We start from the raw sequence: 24706 nt of genomic DNA, 5'->3' as shown, positions 1-24706 counted from the left end.
CAACGGAGGAATTTCAACTGGGTCGATTTCTGCACTTCCTACAGTCAGGAGTGACTACGGGCCTAAAATTGGGTTCCATTAAGGTCCAGATTTCGGCTCTGTACATTTTCTTCCAAAAAAGAACTGGCTTCACTGCCTGAAGTTCAGACTTTTGTTAAGGGAGTGCTGCATATTCAGCCCCGTTTGTGCCTCTAGTGGCACCGTGGGATCTCAACGTGGTGTTGGATTTCCTGAAGTCGCATTGGGTTGAGCCACTTAAATCCGTAGAGCTAAAATACCTCACGTGGAAAGTGGTCATGCTGTTGGCCTTGGCGTCGGCCAGGCGTGTATCAGAATTGGCGGTTTTGTCATGCAAAAGCCCTTATCTGATTTTCATATGGATGGGGCGGAATTGAGGACTCGTTCCCAATTCCTTCCTAAGGTGGTATCCGCTTTTCATGTGAACCAACCTATTGTGGTGCCTGCGGCTACGTGGGACTTGGAGGACTCCAAGTTACTGGACGTAGTCAGGGCCCTGAAACTATATGTTTCCAGGACGGCTGGAGTCTGGAAAACTGACTCGCTATTTATCCTGTATGCACCCAACAAGCTGGGTGCTCCTGCTTCAAAGCAGACTATTGCTCGCTGCATCTGTAGTACGATTCAACTTGCACATTCTGCGGCTGGACTGCCGCATCCTAAATCAGTGAAAGCCCATTCCACGAGGAAGGGGGCTCTTCTTGGGCGGCTGCCCGAGGGGTCTCGGCTTTACAACTTTGCCGAGCAGCTACTTGGTCGGGGTCAAACACATTTGCTAAATTCTACAAGTTTGTCACCCTGGCTGAGGAGGACCTAGAGTTTGCCCATTCGGTGCTGCAGAGTCATCCGCACTCTCCCGCCCGTTTGGGAGCTTTGGTATAATCCCCATGGTCCTTACGGAGTCCCAGCATCCACTTAGGACGTCAGAGAAAATAAGATTTTACTCACCGGTAAATCTATTTCTCGTAGTCCGTAGTGGATGCTGGGCGCCCATCCCAAGTGCGGATTGTCTGCAATACTTGTATATAGTTATTGCCTAACTAAAGGGTTATTGTTATGAGCCATCTGTAGTGAGGCTCAGTTATATTTCATACTGTTAACTGGGTATAATATCACGAGTTATACGGTGTGATTGGTGTGGCTGGTATGAGTCTTACCCGGGATTCAAAATCCTTTTCCTATTGTGTCAGCTCTTCCGGGCACAGTATCCTAACTGAGGTCTGGAGGAGGGTCATAGTGGGAGGAGCCAGTGCACACCAGGTAGTCCTAAAGCTTTCTTTAGTTGTGCCCAGTCTCCTGCGGAGCCGCTATTCCCCATGGTCCTTACGGAGTCCACTACGGACTACGAGAAATAGATTTACCGGTGAGTAAAATCTTATTTATAATAAAATATATATATATATATATATATATATATATATATATATATATATATATATATATATATATATATATATATATATATATATATATAATATATAAAAAAAAATTTTTTTTTTTTAATGTGCGCCTGTAACTGCTATGTGATTTCACTGCGGTGTATTCCAGATATAGCTATCACTGTATACTGTACCCTAGAGGACTAGGTGCCTCTGGGTCAATATATATAGTGCGTCACAGTATTTACCTATTACGTGTATTCTACTGTGTACTCAGTTGCATAATACCAGATTTATTCGCAGGTGTTGTGTGCTGGGTACTCAGTCACATGCTAACGGATTTATTAGCAGGTATTGTACTCTGTCTGGCTTCATCGTACTAAACTGCTCTCTGTTGCATTTGTGTATAATGTTTAACATGTAGGGCAGTAAATCTGGGGACGCTCCTGCATCCTGCAGAGCATGCGCAACAGATTTACCTGAGGGGGAAGTTTTGTCTGATGGTCTGTGTACTATGTCTCATACATCTCCCAGTCAGTCCTCAGCTCCTGTAATCAATCTGGAGCAAACCTGGGCTGCGTTCTCAAACCTACTGGGTACTCTAGTTGAACGCTTTAGGCCCCCTATGGGACCACCTGTAGCATTACAGTCACTGATGTCCCCATGGTTACTCCTCACAGGTTATAGCGTATGACTCGCTTTCCTTGGTCATGCAAAACCCTATTCCAGGTCACTCTTGGGTCATCTAAGCGGGCTGCTCCCTCCTCCCTATCCAATAATCTCTCTGATATTTTATCCGAAGAGAGGGGGATCATGCTGTCCTGTCAGTCCCTATATTAGGTGTTTCTGACAAGAATATTTCATTGCTAAATGATACCACTGCCCTTGTGGTTACTGGGAAAAAAATTCTACAAATCACTGATGAGAGGATTCTCCTACTGTGGTTAAGCAAACTGATATGTTCACACGTCAGAGGGTAATTAAAACTCTGTTACCACAATCTGACCATTAAGTTTACATCAGACAAGACCCCCGACAATGCCAGACATTCCCTGTCTCACAATACCACCGCCACCTTTTTTACACCAGGATGCGTCCCCTGAGGCGGGTGTGTTGGCTGCCAAGGCGTTGAATACGTCTGTCCTGGCTTGCCGTATTCTGTGGTTGAGGTCATGGAAGGTGGATCTGGACTCCAAAAGACCTTGGAGGTATTCCTCTTTACTGGGGACATCTTATTTAGGGAAGACCTAATTAAAAATTGGGTCTGAATCGGCGGGTACTATGACTGCCTTTCTCCCAAATGCTACTCCTTCAACACAGAAGGCATAAGGTACCACTTTTCCCTGCTTTCGGCCTTAATGTAAAGCGAAGGTCAGGCATACCCGATATTGTCTCGTGCTCCCAACAACCACTAAGTCCTAGGCCTAACTATCTTGGGCTGCTCGTCGGCCTGCTTCTCATGACAAGCCTGCTGCATGACAGGACAGGCCTCCCCCTGGGGGATCCCAGAGTGGGGGGCCGACTTCTACGATTCATCCAGGTCTGGTTAATGACCACTTCAGACACATGGGTGCGAGAAGTTGTCTCTCACGGGTACGCAGTCTCTTTCAAGAGACGCCCCCCTCGCCAGTTTTGCACAACAGTTATCCCTTCAGATCCGTTAAAGGCGCAAGCTCTACAGATGGTTGTGCGTTCCCTCCTGGATACAGGAGTTGGTAGTGCCTGTACCTCTGTCCCAGAGTGGCAGAGGATACTACTCGACCCTGTTTCTAGTCCCAAAACCTGATGGGTCTTTCCGGCCTATTCTCAACCTCAAATCACTGAACAAGTTTGTGAGAGTATGGAAACACTGCGCTCAATTGTACTGGCCATGGAACCTGGAGGCTATATGGTATCCCCGGATATACAAGATGCTTACCTGGATATACCTATTGCCATATTGCATCAGCAATATCTGCAGTTTGCTATTGGCAACCTTCACTATCAATTCCAGGCTCTGCCGTTTGGACTGGCCACGGTCCCTCGGATCTTCACCAAGGTTATGGCTGTGATGACGGCTCATCTCCATCGCCAGGGAGTCTGGTTCCTGCCGTATCTAGATGATTTGCTCATTCTGGCAAACTCCCACGATGTCCTCCTCAGTCATCTACAACTGACGGTAAACTTCCTACAAGCCCACGGGTGGCTCATCAACTGGAAGAAGTCCTCGCTGGTCCCTGCTCGGAGCATGGTGCACCTGGGGGCACTCCTGGACACACACAGTCAACGGCTGTTTCTGTCTCCAGAGAAGGTCCTGAAACTTCAGGACAGAATCGGATACTTCCTTTCTCGCCCAAGAGTGTCGATACACTCGGCGATGCAAGTACTAGGCCTGGGTGTAGTATGGTTTGCCGGCAGTCGGTTTCCCGGCGCCGGAATCCTGATCGCCAGCATACAGACAGCTGGGCGAGTGCAAATGAGCCCCTTGCGGGCTCGCTGCGCTCGCCACGATGCGGGCATGGTGGCGCGCTGCTACGCTATCTATTCTCCCTCCAGGGGGGTCGTGGACCCCCAAGAGGGATAAAAGATGTTGGTATGCCGGCAGTCGGGATTCCGGTGCCGGTATGGTGGTCGCCGGGATCCGGCCGCCGGCAACCTGAAGACCACCCCTAGGCCTCATGGTGTCTGCTTTCGACAATTCCATTCCCGCCCTCTACAGAGGTTAATCTTTTCCAAGTGGGATGGCCTGCCTCATTTGGATCAGGTCTCACATGATCTCCTTGACTCCGGTGGTTTGTCTGTTGCTGACCTGGTGGCTACAGGACCAGCAGTTGAGCAGGGGCCGTCCCTTCTTGATCCCCAACTGGGTCCTACTGACTACGGACGCCAGTCTGAGGGAGCAACACTCTTTTTCCAGGGTCGGTGGACCATGCGGGATTCACTCCTCCCGATAAACATTCTGGAATTGCGGGCAGTGTTCAATGCTTTGTCTCTTGCCCTGTGTCCGATACAGAACAGGCCTTTTCAAGTACGGTCAGACAACGCCACCACAGTGGCTTACATAAACCATCAAGGCGGCACTCGAAGCCGCATGGCATTGATGGAAGTGTCAAAAATCCTTCATTGGGCGGAACGCCATCTGCCAGCAATATCGGCAGTGTTCATTCCGGGAGTCCTCAACTGGGAAGGTGATTTCCTCAGTCGTCAGGACGTGCACGCCGGATAGTGGAGTTTTTATCAGGAAGTCTTTCAACTCCTAGTGAACAAGTGGTGCCTACCAGATGTAGACCTGATGGCGCCTCGACACAATCACAAAGTTCCGGTCTTCGGATCAAGTACCAGGGATCCTCAAGCAGCGTTCGTGAACGCACTGGCAATTCCATGGAACTTTTGGCTGCCCTATGTGTTCCCTCCAGTGTCAATTCTGCCCAGGGTACTACGGAAGTTCAAACAAGTAGGAGGAATACTACTTCTAGTCGTTCCAGCATGGCCCAGACGCCATTGGTTCTCAGACCTGCAGGGTCTATCGATAGAGCGTCCTCTTCTACTTCCTCAACTCCCAGACCTCCTCCTTCAGGGCTCTTGTGTCCATCCAGACCTGGCCAGACTGGCTTTGATGGCGTGGCTCTTGAAGCTTTACTCCTGAGGGCCAAGGGATTCTCACAGTACGTCATCCAAACTATGCTGATGGCCCGCAAACCGGCATCTGCGCGGACTTATTATAGGGTCTGGAATTCTTACTTTACCTGGTGTGCTGCTTAGAATTACGAGGCTTACAAATTCAGTACTTCCAGACTACTGGCTTTTCTGCAACAAGGCCTTCGTCTGGGCTCCCTCAAGGTTCATATCCTCTGCCTTGTTGGTATGGCTTCAGAGATAAATTGCGTCTATTCCTGACCTTCATACTTTCACTCAGGGTGTTTTACGGATTCAGCCTCCCTATGTCCCTCGTGTGTCTCCATGGGATCTGTTGTTCTGAATGCAATGCAAGAGTCTCCATTTGAACCTCTTGAGCTAGTGGACCTTAAATGGCTTACGGTCAAGGTCCTGTTCCTTCTGGCTATTGCCTCTGCTAGGAGGGTGTCGTACCTAGGCGCTTTGTCCTGTCTTCCACCCTTGCTGATATTTCATCGTGACCGTGCAGTTATTAGGACTCGCTCTGGTTATTTGTGTAAGGTGGTATCTTTTCACCTTAACCAAGAGATTGTGGTTCCGGCCTTCATCTCTTCTGGTTTGTCCTCCAAAGAGCAGTCTTTGGATGTGGTACGGGCTCTCCGTATATACGTGGAGAGGACTGCCTCTATCAGGAGGTCAGATTCCCTTTTTGTACTTTTTGGTTTTCACAAATGTTCCGGGCCTGCGACTAAGCAAACCTTGGCCAGATGGATTAGAATGGTGATTGCACAAGCTTATGCACAGGCGGGACCTCCAGCTCCTGCTGCTATTAAAGCCCATTCTCCTTTGTCTGTTGGACCCTCTTGGGCGGCCCGCCGTGGCGCGTCCGCAGAACATTTGTGCAAGGCGGCCACGTGGTCCTCACTGAACACGTTCATTAGGTTCTATGCCTTTGATACTTCCGCCTCCCAGGATGCTTCCTTTGGGCGCCGGGTTCTCATACCCACTAAGGCGCGTCCCCTCCCTTGGGGAACTGCTTTGGGACATCCCCAATGTATCCCCTGTGGAACACAGTGTACCCCGCTGCAGAAAAGGAGATTTATGGTAGACTAACCATTGTTAAATCTCTTTCTGCAAGGTACACTGGATTCCACAGGACGCCCACCCTAGCTTCTATGGGTTTGTATGGCATTAGTCGCTGGTCCCTTCTCCTGTCGTGAGAATGTGGTTCTATGTTAATAACATCTGCCTTCTCTTTTAATTGCTCCTGCATTGGACTGGTTAATGAAACTGAGCTCACAGTGCCTGGAGGTGGGGTTATAGAGGAGGCCCCAATGCATCTTGGGGCAGCTAAAGCTTTAACCTGTTGGTGCCTGGATCAAGATCCATCTGTACACCCCAATGTATTCCCTGTGGAACCCAGTGTACCTCGCAGAAAGATTTAACAATGGTGAATCTACCATAAATCTCCTTATTTCAACACCTAAAATAGAGTCTGGAAAGTAATCTTGCAACTCCTATGTTAGTAAACTTTTAACGTTGTGGATGTGCAGTTTGGCTAATTGCAGATTATTTTATACATTCAATCTACATTCAATCTTCGGGTCCCTATTACCAATTTGCTGGCTTTTTTTCCTTTGGTTGCCACACCACTGTGTGACCTATATGATCTCTACACTCATGATTGTCTCTCCTACGTCTACAGGATTTGCTTTATACCTCTGTTGTCTACAACTCTCATAACGAACTCTGGTGCAGATGTTTTAAGCCTGTAGAAGTGATAAAGAAGTGATAAGTGGAAGGTGATAACACACCAGCCAAAAATTATAGGTTTGAAAATTTACATTTAGGAGCTGATTGATTGGTGCGTGTTATCACCTTGCACTTATCACTTCTTTATCACTTCCCCAGGCTTAATACACAGCAGGGACCAGAGGGGCAGATGTATTAAGCCTGAGGAAGTGATAAAGAGATAAGTGCAAGATGATAACACGCACCAGTCAATCAGCTCCTAAATGTCAATTTTTCAAACCCATAATGATTGGCTGGTGCGTTATCACCTTCCACTTATCACTTCTCTATCACTTCTCCAGGCTTAATACATCTGGTCCCTGCTGTGTATCACATTTTTTAAGAAATTATGGGGCAGATGTATTAAAATGTCCTTAACGTTCTTTATGTAACGTGTGGCATATTACTGTTTTATCACAGTGATATGCCCACACACATCAACCTAATGTATGAACATTAGCCCTTTGTTCATACCACTTCTTTATTCCTCCCCCTGGCGTTCTGCATCCTTTGCACATTTCACCGTTTGCTGTTGTGCCGCGCATGCGCAGTAATCATTCTACCGAGCGCCCCCTGCGCCCATCACCCTGCGCATGCGCAATTCATCTGATTCGACCTGATGTGCCGACTCCCCAGCTCCCAGCAAGCCATGCACTGTGAACCGGCACATGCGCGGAGGAGCCCTCAGGTGCCGTCGTCACACAGTAAAGTTATATTTAAAAAGAAAACAAAAACCCACAATGAAGCAGATAGTACCGCAGCGCCAGCCCGACCTGCCGAAATGACAGAGGGGGCTTAACGATCGGAGAGTCACTGCCCCAGCCTTCAACTTCAGGTAGGCACAGCGCAGCAGACGAAACTGCAGCGTGCGCTACCTTCATTCCTTAAGAAGCCGCTGTCAGCCGCATCATACATCGGTATGATGCAGTAACATCGGGCGTTAGCGTGCGCTATGTGCAGAAAGCACATAGCGCACGTTTGTACATCTGCCTCTATCTTTGTGGTTTAAGATGGAGTTTTGGTAGCAAAGTAATTAGGTTACAAGTTCTGAAGGCAGTCCATTGGCTGTAGGCAATAGAGGAAATGTGTAGACTTCAAGACATTAGCAAGGAGAAGGCAGCCCATTGGGTGCTGGGACCAAGGGAGGGTAAAGGAAGAAGTACTGCAGGTGGAGCAACTATGGAGGCATAATCTGGTCCTGCTGCAGGTGCTTCCGATTCACAGTATCAGCAGATCAGGAGCCCTGCACAGATGCTGCTGCTAGCACTTGCTGAAGAGTTAACTAATTTATTACTCATTGCACAGCTTAACTATGTGATGAGCCATTCATTCATATCACTCTGACCAGCACTAGCAGCTTGGACTGCGCTGTGAGAGTGTAAAACGAAATAACCTCAAACGAACGGAGAATGGATAAAACATTTAGGTGCTGTATCTACTGCCCTCTCGTGCTGTCACTTCCTGGTCCTGATCACGAAGGGAACATAGACGCAACCGTGAGGGTAATGAGTAGCTTCCAGCAGCTGGAAAGCAGACAATTGGATGCAAGGATATTAGAATGGAAGCAGCGCTTTGGGTTCAGGGTTTAGCCAAGGTAAGTCGGCATTTTGGATATGGGGACCAGAAGAAGCTTGATGAAGAACAAGAGGATAAGGACATGGTACTTAGGAAGCAGTTAATATAGGAGGAGACAACTGTAACAGGGCCAAATTCAATTAGTGGCGAAATCGTGGTAACTTACAGCGATTGTAGCTTTCGCACGCTCCCGCAATTCGCCTTTTCAATTGAAAAATTACTGCGGGATTACTGCGTAAATTCATGCCAAAAGTGCAAAGTGTTGGGGAAAAAGGCGGAAATCTGCCTGTAACCCCCCCCCCCCTGCCCCCACCCCAAAAAAAGCTGAACTAACATAGAATAACAGTATAGAAGTTAATTATTGGTCATAAAAATGTTTGGGGTACTTAAATTGGGTCAAATGACTGTTTATATGCATTTTGTTTGTAAAATGTGAACAAAATTATAGAACAGTTTTTTTTTTTTTTTTTGTTTGTTTTTTAGAAAAATAAATATAAGTGCTAAAAATAAACTTGGTACATACAATGGGTATACATATATACAGCGCTTCACTTCCACATTTTGTTATGTTACAGCCTTATTCCAAAATGGAATAAATTCATTTTTTCCCTCAAAATTCTACACACAATACCCCATAATGACAACGTGAAAAAAGTTTTTGGGAGATTTTTGCAAATTTATTATAAATAAAAAAACTAAGAAATCACATGTACATAAATATTCACAGCCTTTGCCATGAAGCTCAAAATTGAGTTCAGGGGCATCCTACAATTTTGAGCTTCATGGCAAAGGCTGTGAATATTTATGTACATGTGATTTCTTAGGTTTTTTTTTATAATAAATTAGCAAAAATCTCCCAAAAACTTTTCTCTAACGTCCTAGTGGATGCTGGGGACTCCGTAAGGACCATGGGGAATAGACGGGCTCCGCAGGAGACTGGGCACTCTAAAGAAAGATTTAGTACTATCTGGTGTGCACTGGCTCCTCCCTCTATGCCCCTCCTCCAGACCTCAGTTAGAATCTGTGCCCGGACAGAGCTGGGTGCTTTTAGTGAGCTCTCCTGAGCTTGCTAATAAGAAAGTATTTTAGTTAGGTTTTTTTTATTTTCAGAGAGCTTCTGCTGGCAACAGACTCTCTGCTACGTGGGACTGAGGGGAGAGAAGCAAACCTACTAACTGCGGCTAGGTTGCGCTTCTTAGGCTACTGGACACCATTAGCTCCAGAGGGATCGAACACAGGACCTGACCTTGTCGTCTGTTCCGGAGCCGCGCCGCCGTCCCCCTCGCAGAGCCAGAAGACAGAAGCCGGCAGAAGCGGAGAAGACATCGAAATCGGCGGCAGAAGACTCCTGTCTTCACATGAGGTAGCACACAGCACTGCAGCTGTGCGCCATTGCGCCCACACTAACCCACACACTCCGGTCACTGTAGGGCGCAGGGGGGGGGGGGCGCCCTGGGCAGCAATTGATACCTCCTGGCGAAAGCTACATATAGACAGTGGGACACTGTTATATGTATGAGCCCCCGCCATTTATTTTACAAAAAATCGCGGGACAGAAGCCCGCCGCTGAGGGGGCGGGGCCTTCTTCCTCAGCACTCACCAGCGACATTTTCCTTAAACAGCTCCGCTGAGAGGAAGCTCCCCAGGCTCTCCCCTGTAGAATCACGGTAGAAGGGTAAAAAAGAGAGGGGGGGCACATAAATTTAGGCGCATTAATCATAATACAGCAGCTACTGGGTAAACACTAAGTTACTGTGTAATCCCTGGGTTATATAGCGCTGGGGTGTGTGCTGGCATACTCTCTCTCTGTCTCTCCAAAAGGCCTTGTGGGGGTCCTGTCCTCATTTAGAGCTTCCCCTGTGTGTGTGGTGTGTCGGTACGCGTGTGTCGACATGTTTGACGAAGAGGGCTATGTGGAGGCGGAGCAAGTGCAGTTGACTGACGTGTCTCCGCCGACGGTGCCGACACCTGATTGGATGGATATGTGGAAGGTGTTAAATGATAATGTAAACTCCTTACATAAAAGGTTGGATAAAGCTGATACCTCGGGCCAATCAGGGTCTCAACCCATGCCTGATCCTACAGCGAAGAGGCCCTCAGGGTCTCAAAAGCGCCCACTATCCAAAATGGTTGACACAGATGTCGACACGGATTCTGACTCCAGTGTCGACGACGATGATGCAAAATTGCAACCAAAAATGACAAAAGCTATACGTTACATGATTATAGCGATGAAGGATGTTTTACACATATCAGAGGTAAACCCTGTCCCTGACAAGAAAGTTTATATGTATGGGGAGAAAAAGCAAGAGGTGACTTTTCCCTCTTCACATGAGTTAAATGAGTTATGTGAAAGAGCGTGGGATTCCCCAGATAAGAAAGTCCTGATTTCCAAAAGGTTACTTATGGCGTACCCTTTCCCGCCAGAGGACAGGGTGCGCTGGGAATCCTCCCCTAGGGTAGATAAAGCTCTCACACGCTTATCTAAGAAGGTGGCCCTGCTGTCGCAGGATACGGCCACCCTAAAGGATCCTGCAGATAGAAAGCAGGAAAGTATCCTGAAATCTGTTTATACACATTCAGGGACTCTACTGAGGCCGGCAATTGCGTTGGCGTGGATGTGTAGTGCTGTAGCAGTGTGGACAGGTAATCTGTCTGAGGAAATGGATACCTTGGACAGGGATACCATTATGCTGACCCTGAGGCATATAAAAGACACTGTCCTATATATGAGGGATGCCCAGAGGGACATTTGCCTACTGGGCTCTAGAATTAATGCAATGTCAATTTCTGCCAGGAGGGTCCTGTGGACTCGGCAGTGGACAGGTGATGCCGACTCCAAAAAACACATGGAGGTGTTACCTTACAAGGGTGAGGAATTGTTTGGGGACGGTCTCTCGGACCTGGTTTCCACAGCTACTGCTGGGAAGTCAAACTTTTTGCCATATATTCCCTCACAACCTAAGAGAGCACCGTATTACCAAATGCAGTCCTTTCGCGCACAAAGAAGCAAGAAGGTCAGAGGTGCTTCCTTTCTTGCTAGAGGCAGGGGTAGAGGAAAAAAGCTGCACCTTACAGCTAGTTCCCATGAACAGAAGTCCTCCCCGGCTTCCACTAAATCCACCGCATGACGCTGGGGCTCCACGGGTGGAGCCAGGAGCGGTGGGGGCGCGTCTCCGACATTTCAGCCACCAGTGGGTTCGCTCACAGGTGGATCCCTGGGCTATACAGATTGTGTCTCAGGGATACAAGCTGGAATTCGAGGTGATGCCCCCTCAAAGTTACCTAAAATCGGCCCTGCCAGCTTCCCCCATAGAAAGAAAAGTAGTGGTAATGGCAATTCACAAGCTATTTCTCCAGCAGGTGGTGGTAAAGGTTCCCCTTCGTCAACAGGGAAAGGGATACTATTCCACAATGTTTGTGGTACCAAAACCGGACGGTTCGGTCAGACCCATATTGAATTTAAAGTCCCTGAACATTTATCTGAAAAGATTCAAGTTCAAAATGGAATCGCTCAGAGCGCTCATTGCAAGCCTGGAAGAGGGGGATTTTATGGTGTCTCTGGACATCAAGGATGCTTACTTGCATGTCCCCATAGATCCACCTCATCAGGAGTACCTCAGATTTGTGGTACAGGACTGTCATTACCAATTCCAGATGTTGCCGTTTGGGCTCTCCACGGCACCGAGAATATTTGCCAAGGTAATGGCAGAAATGATGGTGATCCTGAGAAAGCAAGGAGTCACAGTTATCCCATACTTGGACGATCTCCTCATAAAGGCGAGGTCGAGGGAGCAGTTGCAAATCAGCGTAGCGCACTCTCAGGAAGTGTTGCAACAGCATGACTGGATTCTGAATATCCCAAAGTCGCAGCTGATTCCTACGACACGTCTGCCCTTTCTGGGCATGATTCTGGACACAGACCAGAAGAAGGTGTTTCTCCCGACAGAGAAGGCTCAAGAGCTTGTGACTCTAGTCAGAGACCTCTTAAAACCGAAACTGGTGTCGGTGCATCGCTGCACGCGAGTCCTGGGAAAGATGGTGGCATCGTACGAAGCCATTCCCTTCGGCAGGTTCCATGCGAGGATCTTTCAATGGGATCTGTTGGACAAATGGTCCGGATCGCATCTTCAGATGCATCGGCTGATCACCCTGTCCCCCAGGGCCAGGGTGTCTCTTCTGTGGTGGCTACAGAGTGCTCACCTTCTCGAGGGCCGCAGGTTCGACATACAGGACTGGGTCCTGGTGACCACGGATGCGATCCTCCGAGGGTGGGGGGCAGTCACTCAGGGAAGAAACTTCCAAGGGTTGTGGTCAAGTCAGGAGGCTTGTCTGCACATAAATATCCTGGAACTAAGGGCCATATTCAACGCCCTGAGTCAAGAGGAGCCCCTGCTTCGCAACCAACCGGTGCTGATTCAGTCAGACAACATCACCGCGGTGGCTCATGTAAACCGCCAGGGCGACACAAGAAGCAGAGTCGCGATGGCGGAAGCCACCAGGATTCTTCGGTGGGCGGAGAATCACGTGCAAGCACTGTCAGCAGTGTTCATTCCGGGGGTGGACAACTGGGAAGCAGACTTCCTCGGCAGGCACGACCTTCACCCGGGAGAGTGGGGACTTCATCACGAAGTCTTCATTCAGATTACAAATCAATGGGAACTGCCACAGGTAGACATGATGGCGTTCCGTCTCAACAAAAAGCTACAACGGTATTGTGCCAGGTCAAGAGACCCTCAGGCGATAGCTGTGGACGCCCTGGTAACACCGTGGGTGTTCCAGTCGGTCTATGTGTTTCCTCCTCTTCCTCTCATACCCAAGGTGCTGAGAATCGTAAGAAGAAGAGGAGTGAGAACAATACTCATTGTTCCGGATTGGCCAAGAAGGCCTTGGTACCCGGAACTGCAAGAAATGCTCACAGAGGAACCATGGCCTCTGCCTCTCAGACAGGACCTGTTGCAACAGGGGCCCTGCCTGTTCCAAGACTCACCGCGGCTGCGTTTGACGGCATGGCGGTTGAACGCCGGATCCTAGCGGAAAAAGGCATTCCGGAGGAAGTTATTCCTACGCTGATAAAGGCTAGGAAGGACGTGACAGCAAAGCATTATCACCGCATATGGCGAAAATATGTTGCTTGGTGTGAGGCCAGGAAGGCCCCTACAGAGGAATTCCAACTGGGCAGATTTCTGCACTTTCTACAGTCTGGAGTGACTATGGGCTTGAAGTTGGGATCCATAAAGGTCCAGATTTCGGCCCTATCCATTTTCTTTCAAAAGGAATTGGCGTCTCTTCCTGCAGTTCAGACGTTTGTTAAGGGAGTGCTGCATATTCAGCCCCCTTTTGTGCCACCAGTGGCACCTTGGGATCTCAACGTGGTGTTGGGTTTCCTAAAATCCCACTGGTTTGAACCACTTAAGACCGTGGAGCTAAAGTATCTCACGTGGAAGGTGGTCATGCTATTGGCCTTAGCTTCGGCTAGGCGTGTGTCAGAATTGGCGGCTTTGTCATGTAAAAGCCCCTATCTGGTTTTTCATATGGACAGGGCAGAATTGCGGACTCGTCCCCAATTTCTGCCAAAGGTGGTGTCCTCTTTTCATTTGAACCAACCTATTGTAGTGCCTGCGGCTACTCGTGACTTGGAGGATTCCAGGTTACTAGATGTAGTCAGGGCTTGGAAGATTTATGTAGCCAGAACGGCTGGAGTCAGGAAAACTGACTCGCTGTTTATCCTGTATGCCCCCAACAAGTTGGGTGCTCCTGCTTCAAAGCAAACCGTTGCCCGCTGGATCTATAACACGATTCAGCAGGCTCATTCTGCGGCTGGATTGCCGCATCCAAAATCAGTGTAAGCCCATTCCACAAGGAAGGTGGGCTTTTCTTGGGCGGCTGCCCGAGGGGTCTCGGCTTTACAGCTTTGCCGAGCTGCTACTTGGTCGGGTTCAAACACATTTGCAAAATTCTACAAGTTTGATTCCCTGGCTGAGGAGGACCTTGAGTTTGCCCATTCGGTGCTGCAGAGTCATCCGCACTCTCCCGCCCGTTTGGGAGCTTTTGTATAATCCCCATGGTCCTTACGGAGTCCCCAGCATCCACTAGGACGTTAGAGAAAATAAGATTTTACTCACCGGTAAATCTATTTCTCGTAGTCCGTAGTGGATGCTGGGCGCCCGTCCCTAGTGCGGACTTTCTGCAATACGTGTATATAGTTATTGCTTAATAATGGGTTATTTTCTGTTGGCATCCATTGTTGATGCCCTGTTGTTGTTCATACTGTTGACTGGATAAGTGTATCACAAGTTATACGGTGTGATTGGTGTGGCTGGTATGAGTCTTACCCGGGATTCCAAAATCCTTTCCTTATAATGTCTGCTCTTCCGGGCACAGTTTCCTTAACTGAGGTCTGGAGGAGGGGCATAGAGGGAGGAGCCAGTGCACACCAGATAGTACTAAATCTTTCTTTAGAGTGCCCAGTCTCCTGCGGAGCCCGTCTATTCCCCATGGTCCTTACGCAGTCCCCAGCATCCACTACGGACTACGAGAAATAGATTTACCGGTGAGTAAAATCTTATTTTTTCACGTTGTCATTACTGAGGTATTGTGTGTAGAATTTTGAGATGAAAAATTCATTTATTCCATTTAGGAATAAGGCTGTAACATAACAGAATGTGGAAAAAGTGAAGCGCTGTGTATACTTTCCAGATGCACTGTATTTGGGTCAGTTTAGGTGAGTTAAAAAAAAAAAAAAAAGTGGAAACCGACCGATTACTCCCATCTGCAAGTCTAAAAACACTTGTCCCATGCATAAAGCACCCCAATATAGCTATCCCATACCTTGCACTTTTTCATCCCAACAATGACATGTCCCTATTGGCCAATTGAAAATAATTACAATCTTCTGAGTGCCTAATTAGTCATTCAGGGTGTGTGCCAGGAGTTCTGAACCAAATCCTGACATTTTTAACTTAAAATAGGGATTTTCCCCAAGTTTATCACCTGCTCAGAGGTGATGAATTTAAAATTGCGGTAAAATTGCAAATCTGTTTTCACGGCTAATTGAATAATTCTTTCTACAGTGTGCTATAATTTTCATATCCTAGTTGTTAAAATTACATTTTGTGTTAGCAACTTCTTACTGCTCCAGTCAACATTTTCTACAGAAATCCACCTACTAAATGTTTTTTTGAGAGTAATGAGTGTGATATAAAATGATATGTTTTTATCATGGTGATTTATTTTTTGCACTACATTATAACACATACAATATAATGGTTTTAATGGCCTAACATCATCGTCTTGTCTATAGGGAAGTGGTTTCCTTCACCGAATACTGTAACAGCTGAGCCATTACCCAAGGCATTCAGTCATAGCAAGGTACATGAGGGGAGCATTCTACAGGAGGTAAAAGAATTTCTGCAGGATCATATAGAGCAACATCGCAGGGCAAGAGGAGAGGTCCGGGAAGAAGAGGTTACAGGTGACTGCTTATATATTGGTAATTGGCTTATTTCATGGAATAGCAGTAGAGCTGATTAGTAATGGTGCAGCAGTCTAGTAATTCCACTTGTTCTTCTTTTTCTATTACGTTCTTGAGGATGTTGGGGACACCAAAAGAACCATGGGATATAGACGGATCCGCAGGAGACATGGGCACTTTAGGACTTTCAAAGGGGGCGTGACCTGGCTCCTCCCTCTATATCCCTCCCCAGACTCTGTTTAGAAAATGTGCCCTGCGAGATGGAGGCACTCGGGGGAGCTCTTAGAGTTTCTCTGAAAATACTTAATGTTAGGTTTTTTATTTTGTGGAGATCTGCTGGCTACAGACTCCCTGCTTCATGGGAAAAAGGGGAGAGCTAAAAATACCTCCTAGATAAGGCTGGCATATTTGTACAGTGCCCTGGTACAACCCGCAAACCCCCGCCAGGATAAACATGTAAAAATAAGCGGGAAGAAGCGCGCCATGTTGGGGGAGGGGCTTCTTTCTCCAGGCTCACTCTGCGCAATTTCCTCCTCCAAGCAGCAGCGCTGGTCCTTCCTCACAGCAGACAAGTACCAGGGGCTATAAAAACGAGGGGGGGCAGATTATTTCTATACAGATATATAGCGCTGCAGCTCTGTGACACTTGAGGGTGTTTTCAGACCTGCACTTTGGCGCTGGGGTGGCTCCTTTCCTTTTGTTCCCTCACAGGCTTTTCTTTGGGGGCTGTTAGGGAGACAACATGTCTGAGGCAGAATTTTCCTCTCAGGGGGATGATTTATTGGGGACACCAAATGTTTTGGGGGTCCTGTCGGCACCGCCGACGGCTGATTGGTTAACTGCTTTAAATGCTTTAAATGCTAATGTTACAATGTTAAATCAAAAGTTTACTGAATCTGACTCTCAACTGCAGATTTGGAAGAAATCCGTAGATGACGCTTTATTACAAGGGTCACTGAAACGTGGTGTTGACCAATTAGATGACACAGATACCGACACGGATTCTGATACCGGTGCCGATTATTCTGATTCTAGATTAGATCCTAAATTGGCTAAGAGTATTCAATATATAATTGTGGCTGTCAAAGACATATTACGTATTGATGAGGACCCCTTACACCAGAAACGAGGGTCCTTATTTACAAGGAAAAGAGACGCTCGGGTTCTTTTCCTCCTTGTTTTGAACTAAATTACCTTTTTGATGGCATTTGGAATACACCTGATAAGAAATTTCTCATTCCTAATAGGATCAAGGTGGCATACCCCTTTCCCGCAGCTGATAGGGATAAGTGGGAAACACCACCCACAGTAGACAAAGCCCTAGCACGCTTGTCAAAACAGGTAGCGCTCCCTGCAGCTCAGTCGACGACTCTTAAGGAGCCGGCTGATCGTAAGCAGGAGGCTACTTTAAAAGCTATATTTACTACCACGGGGATGCAGCTTAGACCGCTTATTGCGTCAGCGTGGGTTAGTAGCGCCATTGAAAAATGGGCTGAAAGTTTATCTGCTGATTTAGATACTCTGGATAGGGATAGCATCCTAGTGACGCTTGGTTATATCAGGGACGCGGCTGCGTACTTGAAAGAAGCTGCAAGAGTTGCTGGCCTCCTGGGGGCTAAGGCTAATGCTATGTCTATTGCGGCTAGGCGTGCGCTATGGACTCATCAATGGAATGCTGACGCGGATTCCAAGAAAAACATGGAGTCCCTTCCCTTTAAGGGTGGGGAACTGTTTGGTGACTGCCTTACTGATTTAGTATCAGCGGCCACTGCGGGTAAGTCTACTTATTTACCTAATGCTCCTGCGCAACAGAAGACACCAAACTATCAAATGCAGTCCTTTCGGCCCAACAAATATAGAAAAGGCCGAGGTAACTTCTTCCTCGCTACCAGAGGTAGAGGAAGGGGCAAGAGAACTCCCGCTTCCTCGAGTTCACAAGAGCAGAATTCCTCCCCGGCTTCCGCCAAATCCACCGCATGACGCCTGGTCTCCCCTACAGGAGACCGCACCGGTGGGGGCACGTCTAAGGCTTTCCAGTCAGGTTTGGGTTCACTCGGACCTGGACCCCTTGGGTGTTACAAATTGTGACCCAAGGGTACAAACTGGAATTTCAAGACGTTTCCCCCCGCCGTTTTTTCAAATCACCCTTACCAGTTTCGCTTCCAGACAGAGCTCTAGTCTGTGGAGCAATACAAAAATTATGTCAAAATCAGATTGTGATCCCGGTCCCCCGGGCGCAACAAGGGGAAGGTTTTTATTCAAGCTTATTTGTAGTGCCGAAGCCTGATGGCTCGGTACGACCAATCCTCAACCTAAAATCTCTACATTTTTTCCTGAAGAAATTCAAATTCAAGATGGAGTCTCTCCGAGCGGTGATCTCCAGCCTGGAGGAGGGGGAATTCATGGTGTCTTTGGACATAAAGGATGCCTACCTTCATGTTCCCATTTATCCCCCTCATCAGAGTTGGATCTCCGGTTTGCAATCCAGGATACTCATTACCAATTTCAGACGTTGCCGTTTGGCCTGGCCACGGCTCCGAGGATTTTCACAAAAGTCATGGTTCTGATGGTTCTCCTCAGAAAAAGAGGAGTTCCAATTATCCCGTACTTGGACGATCTCCTGATAAAGGCGAGGTCCAAGGAAAAACTGGTACAGGACATTGCACTGTCTCTGTCGCTTCTACAACAGCACGGCTGGCTCTTGAACCTGCCGAAATCACACTTAATTCTAACAACCCGGTTGGCATTTTTGGGTATGATTCTGGACACGGTCCAGCTGAAAGTGTTCCTCCCTCCGGAGAAAGCACTGGAAATTCAGAGTTTGGTAAAACTCATTCTGAAACCACCAACTGTCTCTATTCATCAATGCATTCGATTGCTGGGGAAGATGGTGGCGGCATACGAGGCCCTCCAATTCGTGAGGTTCCATGCCAGAGTGTTTCAGTAGGACCTGTTGGACAAATGGTCCGGATCCCACCTTCATATGCACCGGAGGATAGTTCTATCCCCCAACACCAGAATCTCACTCCTGTGGTGGCTACACAGCTCTCAGCTCTCACCGTGGTCACTAGGAGACTGGATCCTAGTGACCACGGATGCAAGTCTCCGGGGGTTGGGGAGCAGTCACACAAGGGGTGACATTCCAAGGAAGATGGTCAAGTCGGGAAACTCTTCTTCACATAAACGTGCTGGAGTTAAGGGCCATTTACAACGGCCTTCTACAAGCGGAGCATCTTCTTCGAAACCGGCCTGTCCTGATCCAATCGGACAATGTGACAGCAGTAGCGTACATAAACCGCCAAGGCGGCACAAAGAGCAGAACCGCAATGGCAGAAGCCACAAAGATTCTTCGCTGGGCAGAGACTCGGGTAAGCGCTCTGGCGGCAATTTTCCTTCCGGGAGTGGACAACTGGGAAGCAGACTTCCTCAGCAGACACGATCTACATCCAGGAGAGTGGAGCCTCCATCGGGAGGTCTTCTCCCTACTAACGAATCTATGGGGGGTTCCCCACATAGACATGATGGCGTCCCGCCACAACAAAAAACTACTAAAGTATTGTTCCCGGTCCAGGGACCCTCAGGCGGCGGTAGTGGATGCACTGACGTCACCTTGGGTGTATCCGTCGGTGTACGTTTTCCCTCCGCTTCCTCTCATTCCAAAGGTTCTGAGAATACTAAGAAAATCACAGATTCCAGCGCTCCTTGTAGTTCCAGACTGGCCAAGGAGAATTTGGTACCCGGATCTTCAGGAGTTGTTAGTCGAAGATCCATGGCCTCTTCCTCTTCGTGAGGATCTGCTGCGGCAGGGGCCGTTCGTCTATCAAGACTTACAGCGGCTATGTTTGACGGCATGGCGGTTGAACGCCAGATTTTAGCCCGTAAGGGTATTACCGATGAAGTCATCCCCACTCTTATCCTTGCTAGGAAGGGTGTGACGTTGAAACACTATCACCGTATTTGGAGGAAATATGTTTCCTGGTGAGAGTCCAAGAAAGCTCCAGTGGAGAAGTTTGACCTTGGACGTTTTCTCCATTTTCTACAAAATGGAGTGGATGCGGGCCTTAAATTAGGCACCATAAAAGTGCAGATTTCTGCTTTGTAAATTTTCTTTCAGAAACGATTGGCCTCACTTCCTGAGGTGCAGACCTTTGTAAAAGGGGTCCTGCACATCCAACCTCCTTTTGTGCCACCTGTGGCACCTTGGGACCTTAATGTGGTTTCTCCGACGTCCTAGTGGATGCTGGGACTTCCGTAAGGACCATGGGGAATAGCGGCTCCGCAGGAGACTGGGCACAAAAAGTAAAAGCTTTAGACTAGCTGGTGTGCACTGGCTCCTCCCCCTATGACCCTCCTCCAAGCCTCAGTTAGATTTTTGTGCCCGAACGAGAAGGGTGCATGCTAGGTGGCTCTCCTGAGCTGCTTAGAAGTAAAAGTTTAAATAGGTTTTTTATTTTCAGTGAGTCCTGCTGGCAACAGGCTCACTGCATCGTGGGACTAAGGGGAGAAGAAGCGAACTCACCTGCGTGCAGAGTGGATTGGGCTTCTTGGCTACTGGACATTAGCTCCAGAGGGACGATCACAGGTTCAGCCTGGATGGGTCCCGGAGCCGCGCCGCCGGCCCCCTTACAGAGCCAGAAGAGCGAAGAGGTCCGGAGAAATCGGCGGCAGAAGACGTTCCTGTCTTCAGATAAGGTAGCGCACAGCACTGCAGCTGTGCGCCATTGCTCTCAGCACACTTCACACTCCGGTCACTGAGGGTGCAGGGCGCTGGGGGGGGAGCGCCCTGAGACGCAATAAAACATGTTTAAACCTTGTATGGCTAAAGAAATACATCACATATAGCTCCTGGGCTATATGGATGCATTTCACCCCTGCCAGTTTTCCTAAAAAAAGCGGGAGAAAAGGCCGCCGTGAATGGGGCGGAGCCTATCTCCTCAGCACACAAGCGCCATTTTCCCTCACAGTTCCGCTGGAAGGAAGGCTCCCAGACTCTCCCCTGCAGTCCTGCTACAGAATCAGGGTAAAACAAGAGAGGGGGGGCACTATTGGCAGCTAATATAAAACAGCAGCTATAAAGGGAGTAACACTTACATAAGGTTATCCCTGTATATATATATATAGCGCTCTGGTGTGTGCTGGCAAACTCTCCCTCTGTCTCCCCAAAGGGCTCGTGGGGTCCTGTCCTCTTTCAGAGCATTCCCTGTGTGTGCGCTGGGTGTCGGTACGATTGTGTCGACATGTATGAGGAGGAAAATTATGTGGAAGCAGAGCAATTGCCTGTGTTAGTGATGTCACCCCCTAGGCAGTCGACACCTGACTGGATGGTCGTATTTAAAGAATTACGTGACAGTGTCAGCACTTTGCAAAAAACTGTTGACGACATGAGACAGCCGGCAAATCAATTAGTGCCTGTTCAGGCGTCTCAGACACCGTCGGGGGCGCTAAAACGCCCGTTACCTCAGATGGTCGACACAGACCCAGACACGGATACTGAATCCAGTGTCGACGGTGAGGAGACAAACGTAATGTCCAGTAGGGCCACACGTTACATGATCACGGCAATGAAGGAGGCATTGAATATTTCTGACACTACAAGTACCACAAAAAAGGGTATTATGTGGGGTGTGAAAAAACTACCAGTAGTTTTTCCTGAATCAGATGAATTAAATGAGGTGTGTGATAAAGCGTGGTTTTCCCCCGATAAAAAACTGCTGATTTCTAATAAATTATTGGCACTATACCCTTTCCCGCCAGAGGTTATGGCGCGTTGGGAAACACCCCCTAGGGTAGATAAGGCGCTCACACGCTTATCAAAACAAGTGGCGTTACCGTCTCCCGATACGGCCGCCCTTAAGGAACCAGCTGATAGAAGGCTGGAAAATATCCTAAAAGGTATATACACACATACTGGTGTTATACTGCGACCAGCAATCGCCTCAGCCTGGATGTGCAGTGCTGGAGTGGCTTGGTCGGATTCCCTGACTGAAAATATTGATACCCTGGATAGGGACAGTATATTATTAACTATAGAGCATTTAAAGGATGCATTACTATATATGCGAGATGCACAGAGGGATATTTGCACCCTGGCATCTAGAGTGAGTGCGATGTCCATTTCTGCCAGAAGAGCGTTATGGACGCGACAGTGGTCAGGTGATGCGGATTCCAAACGACATATGGAAGTATTGCCGTATAAAGGGGAGGAGTTATTTGGGGTCGGTCTATCGGACCTGGTGGCCACAGCAACGGCTGGAAAATCCACCTTTTTACCCCAGGTCACCTCTCGGCAGAAAAAGACACCGTCTTTTCAAACTCAGTCCTTTCGTTCCCATAAGGGCAAGCGGGCAAAAGGCCACTCATTTCTGCCCCGGGGCAGAGGAAGGGGAAAAAGACTGCACCAGGCAGCCTCTTCCCAGGAGCAGAAGCCCTCCCCCGCTTCTGCCAAGTCTTCAGCATGACGCTGGGGCCTTACAAGCGGACTCAGGCACGGTGGGGGGCCGTCTCAAGAATTTCAGCGCGCAGTGGGCTCACTCGCAAGTGGACCCCTGGATCCTGCAGGTAGTATCACAGGGGTACAAATTGGAATTCGAGACGTCTCCCCCTCGCCGGTTCCTGAAGTCTGCTCTACCAACGTCTCCCTCCGACAGGGAGGCGGTAGTGGAAGCTATTCACAAGCTGTATTCCCAGCAGGTGATAATCAAGGTACCCCTCCTACAACAGGGAAAGGGGTATTATTCCACGCTGTTTGTGGTACCGAAGCCGGACGGCTCGGTGAGACCAATTTTAAATCTAAAATCCTTGAACACTTACATACAAAGGTTCAAATTCAAGATGGAGTCACTCAGAGCAGTGATAGCGAACCTGGAAGAAGGGGACTATATGGTGTCTCTGGACATCAAAGATGCTTATCTCCATGTCCCAATCTACCCTTCTCACCAAGGGTACCTCAGGTTTGTGGTACAAAACTGTCATTATCAGTTTCAGACGCTGCCGTTTGGATTGTCCACGGCACCACGGGTCTTTACCAAGGTAATGGCCGAAATGATGATTCTTCTTCGAAGAAAAGGCGTCTTAATTTTCTCTGACGTCCTAAGTGGATGCTGGGGACTCCGTAAGGACCATGGGGAATAGCGGCTCTGCAGGAGACGGGGCACAAAAGTAAAAGCTTTAGGATCAGGTGGTGTGCACTGGCTCCTCCCCCTATGACCCTCCTCCAAGCCTCAGTTAGGTTTTTGTGCCCGGCCGAGAAGGGTGCAATCTAGGTGGCTCTCCTAAAGAGCTGCTTAGAGTAAAAGTTTTGTTAGGTTTTTTATTTTCAGTGAGTCCTGCTGGCAACAGGCTCACTGCAACGAGGGACTTAGGGGAGAAGAAGTGAACTCACCTGCGTGCAGGATGGATTGGCTTCTTAGGCTACTGGACACTAGCTCCAGAGGGACGATCACAGGTACAGCCTGGATGGGTCACCGGAGCCGCGCCGCCGACCCCCTTGCAGATGCCGAAGAGAGAAGAGGTCCAGAAACTGGCGGCTGAAGACTTCTCAGTCTTCATGAGGTAGCGCACAGCACTGCAGCTGTGCGCCATTGCTCTCAGCACACTTCACACCAACGGTCACTGAGGGTGCAGGGCGCTGGGGGGGGCGCCCTGGGCAGCAATGAAAGTACCTATGCTGGCTAAAAATACATCACATATAGCCTCTGGGGCTATATGGATGTATTTAACCCCTGCCAGGTTGTCAGAAAAACGGGAGAAGAAGCCCGCCGAAAAGGGGGCGGGGCCTATTCTCCTCAGCACACAGCGCCATTTTCCTACACAGCTCCGCTGCTAGGAAGGCTCCCAGGCTCTCCCCTGCACTGCACTACAGAAACAGGGTTAAAACAGAGAGGGGGGCATTTTATGTGGCGATATTATTATATATTAAGATGCTATAAGGGAAAAACACTTATATAAAGGTTGTCCCTGTATAATTATAGCGTTTTGGTGTGTGCTGGCAAACTCTCCCTCTGTCTCCCCAAAGGGCTAGTGGGGTCCTGTCCTCTATCAGAGCATTCCCTGTGTGTGTGCTGTGTGTCGGTACGTGTGTGTCGACATGTATGAGGACGATGTTGGTGAGGAGACGGAGCAATTGCCGGTAATGGTGATGTCACTCTCTAGGGAGTCGACACCGGAATGGATGGCTTATTTAGGGAATTACGTGATAATGTCAACACGCTGCAAGGTCGGTTGACGACCTGAGACGGCCGGCAAACCAATTAGTACCTGTCCAGGCGTCTCAAACACCGTCAGGGGCTTTAAAACGCTCATTACCTCAGTCGGTCGACACAGACACAGACTGACTCCAGTGTCGACGGTGAAGAAACAAACGTATTTTCCATTAGGGCCACATGTTAAGGGCAATGAAGGAGGTGTTACATATTTCTGATACTACAAGTACCACAAAAAAGGGTAATATGTGGGGTGTGAAAAAACTACCTGTAGTTTTTCCTGAATCAGATAAATTAAATGAAGTGTGTGATGATGCGTGGGTTTCCCCCGATAGAAAATTATTGGCGTTATACCCTTTCCCGCCAGAAGTTAGGGCGCGTTGGGAAACACCCCTAGGGTGGATAAGGCGCTCACACGCTTATCAAAACAAGTGGCGTTACCGTCTCCAGATACGGCCGCCCTCAAGGAGCCAGCTGATAGGAGGCTGGAAAATATCCTAAAAAGTATATACACACATACTGGTGTTATACTGCGATTAGCGATCGCCTCAGCCTGGATGTGCAGCGCTGGGGTGGGTTGGTCGGATTCCCTGACTGAAAATATTGATACCCTTGACAGGGACAGTATTTTATTGACTATAGAGCATTTAAAGGATGCATTTCTATATATGCGA

At 48.5% G+C, this 24706-nt stretch overlaps 1 protein-coding gene across 4 annotated transcripts in view; it reads left to right on the top strand.

Annotated features, from left to right (window-relative positions):
* Positions 1–24706, top strand: part of TTI1 (TELO2 interacting protein 1) — a 51437-nt gene that overhangs the window by 14711 nt on the left and 12020 nt on the right. For 3 of the 4 annotated variants that reach the window (XM_063960371.1, XM_063960372.1, XM_063960373.1), the window contains exon 3: positions 15661–15849. In XM_063960371.1, coding sequence (XP_063816441.1) covers positions 15661–15849 — 189 coding nt within the window. The remainder of the gene's footprint in view (positions 1–15660; positions 15850–24706) is intronic. The other variant, XM_063960374.1, reaches the window with a different exon arrangement.

Source organism: Pseudophryne corroboree, chromosome 3, assembly GCF_028390025.1.
Source record: "Pseudophryne corroboree isolate aPseCor3 chromosome 3, aPseCor3.hap2, whole genome shotgun sequence".
In the NCBI taxonomy this organism is placed as follows: Eukaryota; Metazoa; Chordata; class Amphibia; order Anura; family Myobatrachidae; genus Pseudophryne; species Pseudophryne corroboree.
The sequence above is the reverse complement of the archived record's forward strand: the minus strand, read 5'-3'. Positions and strand labels throughout refer to the sequence as shown.